An 8,209-nucleotide genomic window follows, 5' to 3' on the forward strand; every position below is an offset into this window, starting at 1 on the left:
ACACAGAACCCACCTTCGAGAGAGGACGGGTTCTCTCTCGTCCTCTCTGCCAAGAGGCCCGGGGGGTGGTGACAAGACCTCCACCTGGGAGTTCGGGCTGCCCGGTCTGAGACCAGCTCCCCTCCCAGCTAGGTGACCCAGGATGATCTGGCACAGTGGTATTGACTGAAAGCTTAGAGAGGCCAGGTGGGCACCTGAGTAGGGCAGCGAGTCCCATGTCACCCACCCAGATGGGGACTGGAAGACACTGCAGACTCAGGCTCTGGGCAGACAAGGCTTTGTTACTGCCACGGGGCAGGACACACAGGGTCAGGGTTCCAGGGCCAAGTTATCCACTCCCTTGGGTCTTTCCTGCACGAGAAGCACAGAGGGACCGAGCAGGTTCGCTCCTTGTTCCCTAGGGGGATGAGCACCCTTCCCACCACTCCCCCCCGCTCCCTCCTCCACCCCCAGTACAGTTCCATGCAGGTCCCGGTGGCCGGCAGGGCTCACCTTCCAGGGGCTCACCTTCCTGGGGCTTGCCCTGCGGTGCCCAGGGGAGCCACAGCAGCTGCAGCACCAGCAGTGGGCGATGACCAGCAGCAGCAGGAGCAGCACCGTACCTGGGGACAGGACAGCCATCCAGGTGTGACCCCAACCCAGGGCCCAGGGCAGGGGGCTGGGGGGACCCCGAGGCCGCAGCCACACTTACCCACGAAGATGAGGAAGATGATGAAGGCAGCAGTGTCCCATGTGGACTGGAAAAACTGGTGGCTCTTCAGTCTCCCCAGGACTTCCTGAACTGTGGTCTCCAGCTCCTCTGTGGACACAGCCATCTCGGCGTGCACAGTGCCGCCTGCCCTGGCCCCCCAGAGGCTGTATGAGAACCCTGGGCTCTGCTCAGCGGGGACCACATCCAGGCTTCCCACAGCCCAGCCTCTGCCAGAGCCTGGCCCAGCACCAGCTTCCCCGCCCCCTCCCACTCCACTTCTCCTTTGGCCCCAGGCCCAGCCTCTCTCCTTGCCTAGCCCTGTGGTCCCTACCCAGACCCCAACCTGGACAACTTTCTCCCCAGCCACTGTCTTCTCCCCTCTCTTTCCCCTGGCGGCCCAGCCCCCAGGCCCCCACCTACCTCCTAGAAGCCTCCAACTCCCTCAACCAGGCAGGTCTGGGGAGCACAGGCTGCTTCCTGCTTCCGGCTCCATACCACCTGAGGTCTTGGCAACCAGCCCCGCCCTCCCCAGGGCCAGCAGAGGCTGCCGAGCCCAGCGGAAAGGGCCCAGCCCCAGCAGAGGCTGCCGAGCCCAGCGGAGAGGGCCCAGCCCCAGCAGAGGCTGCCGAGCCCAGCGGAGAGGGCCCACTGCTGGAGACCCAGGGAGGAAGATGCGGGCCTGTGGCTTCAGTCCTGGGACTTTTTACCTTTCCTCAATATCCCAGATTTCCAGCTGTGTGCTTGGCCACTGCTGACTTCGTGAATGAAAGAGAGAGAGAGACGGGAGAGAAGGTGTGTGGGAGGGAGGGGGAAGGGGGAGAAGACCTGCCTGCATCCCACGACCCTTGAGCAGCTAGGAGAGGTGTGCCTGCATCATACAGTTGTCCTTGGAATCCTGAAGGGTTGGTTCCAGGACCTCCGTGGGTGCCAAAATCCACAGATGCTAAAGTGTCCGATATAAAATGAGGCAGTATTTGCATATAACCTGTGCATATATTCTATACTTTAAATCATCTCTGGATTACTTATAATATGTAATATCATGGCCAGGCATGGTGGCTCACACCTGTAATCCCACCACTTTGGGAGGCCGAGGTGGGCGGATCATGAGGTCAGGAGATAGAGACCATCCTGGCTAACATGGTGAAACCCCGTCTCTACTAAAAAATACAAAAAAAATTAGCCAGGCGCGGTGGTGGGCACCTATAGTCCCAGCTACTCGGGAGGCTGAGGCAGGAGAATGGCGTGAACCCGGAAGGCAGAGCATGCAATGACCCAAGACCGAGCCACTGCACTCCAGCCTGGGCGACAGAGCGAGACTCCATCTCAAAAAAAAAAAAAAAGCCGGGCGCGGTGGCTCAAGCCTGTAATCCCAGCACTTTGGGAGGCCAAGACGGGCGGATCACGAGGTCAGGAGATCGAGACCATCCTGGCTAACCCGGTGAAACCCCGTCTCTACTAAAAAATACAAAAAACTAGCCGGGCGAGGTGGCGGGCGCCTGTAGTCCCAGCTATTCCGGAGGCTGAGGCAGGAGAATGGCGTGAACCCAGGAGGCGGAGCTTGCAGTGAGCTGAGATCCGGCCACTGTACTCCAGCCTGGGCGACAGAGCGAGACTCCGTCTCAAAAAAATTGGGCCATGCGCGGTGGCTCACGTCTGTAATCCCAGCACTTTGGGAGGCCGAGGCAGGCAGATCACCCTAGGCCAGGAGTTGGAGACCAGCCTGACCAACATGGAGAAACCACGTCTTTACTAAAAATACAAAATTAGCTGGGTGTGGTGGCACATTCCTGTAATCCCATCTACTAGGGAGGCTGAGGCAGGAGAATTGCTTGTACCGGGGAGGCAGAGGCTACGGTGAGCTGAGATCACGCCATTGCACTCAGCCTGGGCAATAAGAGCGAACCTCTGTCTCAAAAAGAAGATAAAAATACAAAAATTGGCCAGGTACCGTGGCTCACGCCTGTAATCCCAGCACTTTGGGAGGCTGAGGCGGGCGGATCACGAGGTCAGGAGACCAAGACCATCCTGGCTAACAAGGTGAAACATCATCTCTACAAAAAATACAAAAAATTAGCCGGGCATGGTGGCACGTGTACCTATAGTTCCAGCTACTCGGTGGGCTGAGGCAGAATTGCTTGAACCCTGGAGGTGGAGGTTGCAGTGAGCTGAGATCGCGCCACTGCACTCCAGCCTGGGTAACAGAGCAAGACTCCATCTCAAAAAAAAAAAAAAAAATACAATATTAGCCTGGCGTGCTGGCAGGCACCTGTAATTCCTGCTACTTGGGAGGCTGAGGCAGGAGACTCGCTTGAACCTGGGAGGCGGAGGCTATAGTAAGCCAAGATCATGCCACTGCACTCCAGCCTGGGTGACAGAGCAAGACTGTCTCAAAAAAAATAAATCAGCTGGGTGTGGTGGCACACTCCTGTAATCCCAGCTATTCGGGAGGCTGAGGCAGGAGAATCGCTTATACCCAGGAGGCAGAGGCTGCAGTGAGCCAAGATGGCACCACCGTACTCTAGCCTGGACGACAGAGCAAGACTCTGTCTCAAAATATATATATATATGTATATTTAATATAATGCATACTAGGTAAATAATTGTTACATTGTATAGGAAATAACAAGCAAAAAAGTCTGTGCATGTCCAGTACAGCTGTGATTTATTTTCCAAATATTTTCTGTCTGTGGTTGGCTGAATCCACAGATGTGGAACCTGTGGATATGGAAGGCCAGCTGTACCAGGAGTCTTCACCGTCCTTATATTCTCTATCTTCATACTTGAAAATATCCGGTAATGTGAGGCTCTGCACCTAGCACTGTGCTGTGTCACCTGGTTTATTTCTCATAGCAATCCTAACGTGGGTATTACTGCTTTTTCCATTTTACAGATGAGGAAACGAAAGCCTAGAGAAGTTAAGTCATTAGCCCTTCACACACATAGTGGATTAATTTCCCGATGCTGCCGTAACATTACCACAAATTCAGTGGCTTCAAGCAACACAAATTTATCATCCTACGGTTCTGAAGGTCAGAGTCTAAAATGGGTTGGCCAGGTTGTGTTCATCCTGAAGGTTCTAGGGCAGAGTCCATCTTTTGCCTTGTCCAACTTCTAGAAGCTGGCGGCATTCCTGGGCCGGCGGTCTCCCATCCCTCCACCCTCTGCTTCCAGGCTCACGTCTCCTCCTCTGACTCTAATCCTCCTCCTCCCTCCCTCTTTTTTTTTTTTTTTTTTTTTTGAGACGGAATCTCGCTTTGTTGCCCAGGCTGGAGTTCTGTGGCCGGATCTCAGCTCACTGCAAGCTCCGCCTCCCGGGTTTACACCATTCTCCTGCCTCAGCCTCCCGAGTAGCTGGGACTACAGGCGCCCACCACCTCGCCCGGCTAGTTTTTTTTGTATTTTTTAGTAGAGACGGGGTTTCACCAGGTTAGCCAGGATGGTCTCCATCTCCTGACCTCGTGATCCGCCCGTCTCGGCCTCCCAAAGTGCTGGGATTACAGGCTTGAGCCACTGCGCCCGGCCTTTTTTTTTTTTTTTTTTTTTTTTTGAGATGGAGTTTTGCTCTTTTTCCCCAGGCAGGAGTGCAGTGGCATGATCTCGGCTCACTGCAACCTCCACCTCCCAGGTTCGAGCGATTCTCCTGCCTCAGCCTCCGGAGTAGCTGGGATTACAGGCGCCCACCACCATGCCCAGCTAACTTTTGTATTTTAGTAGAGACTGGGTTTCACCATGTTGGCCAGGCTGATCTCAAACTCCTGACCTCAGGTGATTCACCCGCGTCGGTCTCCCAAAGTGCTAGGATTACAGGCGTGAGCCACCATGCCTGGCCTTTTTTTTTTTTTTTTTTTTTTTTTTTTGAGACAGAGTCTCGCTGTCACCCAGGCTGGCAGGCTGGAGTGCAATGGCATGATCTCGGCTCACTGCAACCTCTGCTTCCTGGGTTCAAGAGATTCTCCTGCCTCAGCCTCCTGAATCACTGGGATTACAAGCATGCACCATCACACCTGGCTAATTTTTGTGTTTTTGGTAGAGATGGCGTTTCACCATGTTGGTCAGGCTGGTGTCGAACTCCTGAGCTCTGGCAATCCACCCCCCTCAGCCTCCCAAAGTGCTGGGATTACAGACGTGAGCCACCACACCTGGCCGGTTGTTCGTATTGTGAATGCACTAAATGCCACTGAATTTGTTTTTTTGTCGTCGTCGTTTTGTTTTGTTTGTTTGTTTTGAGGCAGAGTTTCACTCTTACTGCCCAGGCTGGAGTGCAATGATGCAATCTCGGCTCACTGCAACCTCCGCCTTCCTGTTTCAAGTGATTCTCCTGCCTCAGCCTCCCGAATAGCTGGGATTACAGGCGCCCACCACCATGCCCAGCTAATTTTTGTATTTTTAGTAAAGACGGGTCTCACCATATTTACCAGTCTGGCCTCAAACTCCTGACCTCAAGTGATGCGCCCGCCTCTGCCTCCCAAAGCGCTGGGATTACAGGTGTGAGCCACCGCACCTGACATACTTCTATTTTTAAAGTGCAAGGGAACAACTGTGGCCCCTGCTCCAGCTCTTGGCCTGGCTGGGTAGTCAGGAGGCCCACTGTCCCCTCCTCTCCCCTCTGGCTCTCAGTCTTCCTGTCTCTCTGGGTACCTTGTTTCTAATGTTTGTCGTTACTACTATGAAAGTTATATCTGGCCGGGCGCGGTGGCTCAAGCCTGTAATCCCAGCACTTTGGGAGGCCGAGACGAGCGGATCACGAGGTCAGGAGATCGAGACCATCCTGGCTAACACAATGAAACCCCGTCTCCACTAAAAATACAAAAAAATTAGCCGGGCATGGTGGTGGCGCCTGTAGTCCCAGCTACTTGGGAGGCTGAGGCAGGAGAATGGCGGGAACCCGGGAGGCGGAGCTTGCAGTGAGCCGAGATCGCGCCACTGCACTCCAGCCTGGGCGACAGAGCGAGACTCCGCCTCAAAAAAAAAAAAAAAAAAAAAAAAAAAAAAAAAGTCATATCTATCTCTTAAAGAAGATCTGGGAACCACCAAGTTGTTAAAAGACAAAAGTCAGGCCAGGCGCAGTGGCTCACACCTGTAATCCAAGCACTTTGGGAGGCTGAGGTGGGCAGATCACCAGAGGTTAAAAGTTCGAGACCATCCTAGCCAATGTGGCGAAACCCGTCTCTACTAAAAATACAAAAATTAGCCAGGCGTGGTGGTGCATGCCTGTTATCCCAGCTACTCAGGAAGCTGAGGCAGGAGAATCACTTGAACCCTGGAGGCAGAGGTTGCAGTGAGCTGAGATCTTGCCACTGCACTCCAGCATGGGTGACAGAGTGAGACTGCGTCTCAGAAAAAACAGACAGAAGTCACAGAGCCCCACCCAGTCCCAGGCAGGACAGTAACAGGAGGAGGAGGCTGTGGCAGGGAGTGGTTCCGGTGAGTCATACTCCTTGACCCAGGTTCGATTGCATGCCGTAAGACCCACCAGTGTGTGAGCTTGAGTAACATTCCCTGAGCCCTTCTGCCTCGGTTTTCTCTTCTGTAAAATGGGTGTGTTAATAGTATCCACCTCCTTCCGGTATTGTGAGGATGAAATGAACTGATCATCGATATCGGAGCCGTCGGGCTCACAGAAGCATGCGCTGAATGGCCCTGTGCTATTATCGCCGTGTCCACGTGGGATTCCCTCCAGTCTTTTGTCCTCTTCCACCATAGTCACACTGCACAGACCGTTTTACCCCTGGCTTTTGCCAGTGAACGCCACCGGGAGCACCTTTCAGATGACAGCATGCTTTCTGCAAACTACTCCTTTGATGGCACTAACATGGTGCAATCCCTACTGGCACCCAGTGAGGCTCTTGCCCGCACCACCACGATTTTCAGAATGAGACCATCACTCCCATGGGAGGATTTTCCTGGAGAAAGTGTTTTCTCTGCACAGAAGCTTATTTCCTTAGGGGACGTCCCCACGAGTACGTCTACTGCTCAAACGCAGTTCACACATCACCATCACCAGAGCCTTTTGTTCATCCACTAACCACATCCTCATCTGCTTATGGGACGAGGCCCCCGTGCTGAATCCTTCAAGGACTGTGGAGTTGTGGCTTGCGAGAGTTCACCTTTGACAATGAACTGTGCTCCAGGACAGGCTCTGCTCCATCTTCTCTGCCACCCTGGGTCCTGCCTGGCCCACCCTTAACTTCTAAGCCTTTATTTATTTATTTACTCATTTATTTATTTATTGAGATAGGGTCTTACTCTGTCGCCCAGGCTGGAGTGCAGTGGCACCATCTCGGCTCAGTGCAACTTTCACCTCCTTGGTTCAAGCTATTCTCCTGCCTCAGCCTCCCAAGTAGCGGGGACTACAGGTGCCTGCCAGCGTGCCCAGCTAATTTTTGTATTTTTAGTAGAGACGGGGTTTTGCCATGTTGGCCAGGCTGGTCTCAAACTTCTGACCTCAAGTGATCTGCCCACCTCGGCCTCCTGAAGTGCTGGGATTACAAGCGTGAGTCACCGCACCTGGCACCCTATTCTCTAAGCCTTTAATGTTAAGCCTCCGGGAAGGAGGGGGAGTTACCAGGAGGAAGAACTGGCTGAAGGCAGTGGACAGCAAAGGACAGAAGTCTGCCTGGGGTTCAGGAAAACTGAAACCACAGCCACCTTGCTTTTGTGAATACAGTTTTACTTGGACACAGCCACACCCATCTGTTTACCTATTGTCTGTGGCTACTTTCTCACTACAATGGGAAAGTTGAATAGTAGTTGCAACAGAGAACTTAGGACCAGCAAAGCCTAAAATAGGGACCACCTGGCCCTTTACAGAAAACACTTGCCAGGCTGAGTGTGGTGGCACTTTGGGAAGCTGAAGCAGGTGGATCCCTTCAGCCCAGGAGTTCCAGACCACCCTGGGCAACATAGGGAGACCTCATCTCTACAAAAAGTAAAAAATTGGCCGGGCGCGGTGGCTCACGCCTGTAATCCCAGCACTTTGGGAGGCCGAGGCGGGCGGATTACAAGGTCAGGAGATCGAGACCACGGTGAAACCCCATCTCTACTAAAAATACAAAAAATTAGCCGGGCGCGGTTGTGGGCGCCTGTAGTCCCAGCTACTCGGGAGGCTGAGGCAGGAGAATGGCGGGAACCCGGGAGGCGGAGCTTGCAGTGAGCCGAGATCGCGCCACTGCACTCCAGCCTGGGCTGGGCGACAGAGCGAGACTCTGTCTCAAAAAAAAAAAAAAAAAAAAAAAAAAGTAAAAAATTTAGCCTGGCTTGGTCTACGTGTCTGAAGTCCCAGCTACTAGGGAGGCTGGGGCAGGAGGATCACTTGAACCCAGGAAGTCGAGGCTGCAGTGAGCCATCATTGAGCTTCTGCACTCCAACCTGGGTGACAAAGTGAGACCCTGTCCCAAAAAAGAAAAAGAAAGAGAGAGAGAGGAAGGAAGGAAGGAAGGAAAAAGAAAATGAAAGAAAAGAAAAGAGAAAATCTTTGTCAATACCAAGGACACAGGAGTGCCTAAGCCTTGTGAA

General features: G+C 53.4%; 1 protein-coding gene across 2 annotated transcripts; it reads right to left on the reverse strand.

The window, feature by feature from the left end:
• Window positions 1-261: 261 nt before the first annotated feature.
• SMIM22 (small integral membrane protein 22) lies at window positions 262-1,052 on the reverse strand. Of its 2 annotated transcripts, none has more exons than XM_050774641.1 (3): window positions 692-1,052; window positions 508-602; window positions 262-351 (listed from the first exon to the last, which is right to left on the reverse strand). In XM_050774641.1, the coding sequence occupies exons 1-3, from the start codon at window positions 813-815 to the stop codon at window positions 310-312; spliced, it is 261 nt and encodes an 86-aa protein (XP_050630598.1). In that variant the 5' UTR covers window positions 816-1,052; the 3' UTR covers window positions 262-309. The 2 variants fall into 2 exon arrangements, with proteins under 2 accessions (XP_050630598.1, XP_050630597.1); XM_050774640.1 differs by having other exon boundaries at window positions 493-602.
• Window positions 1,053-8,209: the final 7,157 nt, after the last annotated feature.

The sequence above is a fragment of the Macaca thibetana genome, chromosome 20 (assembly GCF_024542745.1).
Source record: "Macaca thibetana thibetana isolate TM-01 chromosome 20, ASM2454274v1, whole genome shotgun sequence".
Classification (NCBI taxonomy): domain Eukaryota; kingdom Metazoa; phylum Chordata; class Mammalia; order Primates; family Cercopithecidae; genus Macaca; species Macaca thibetana.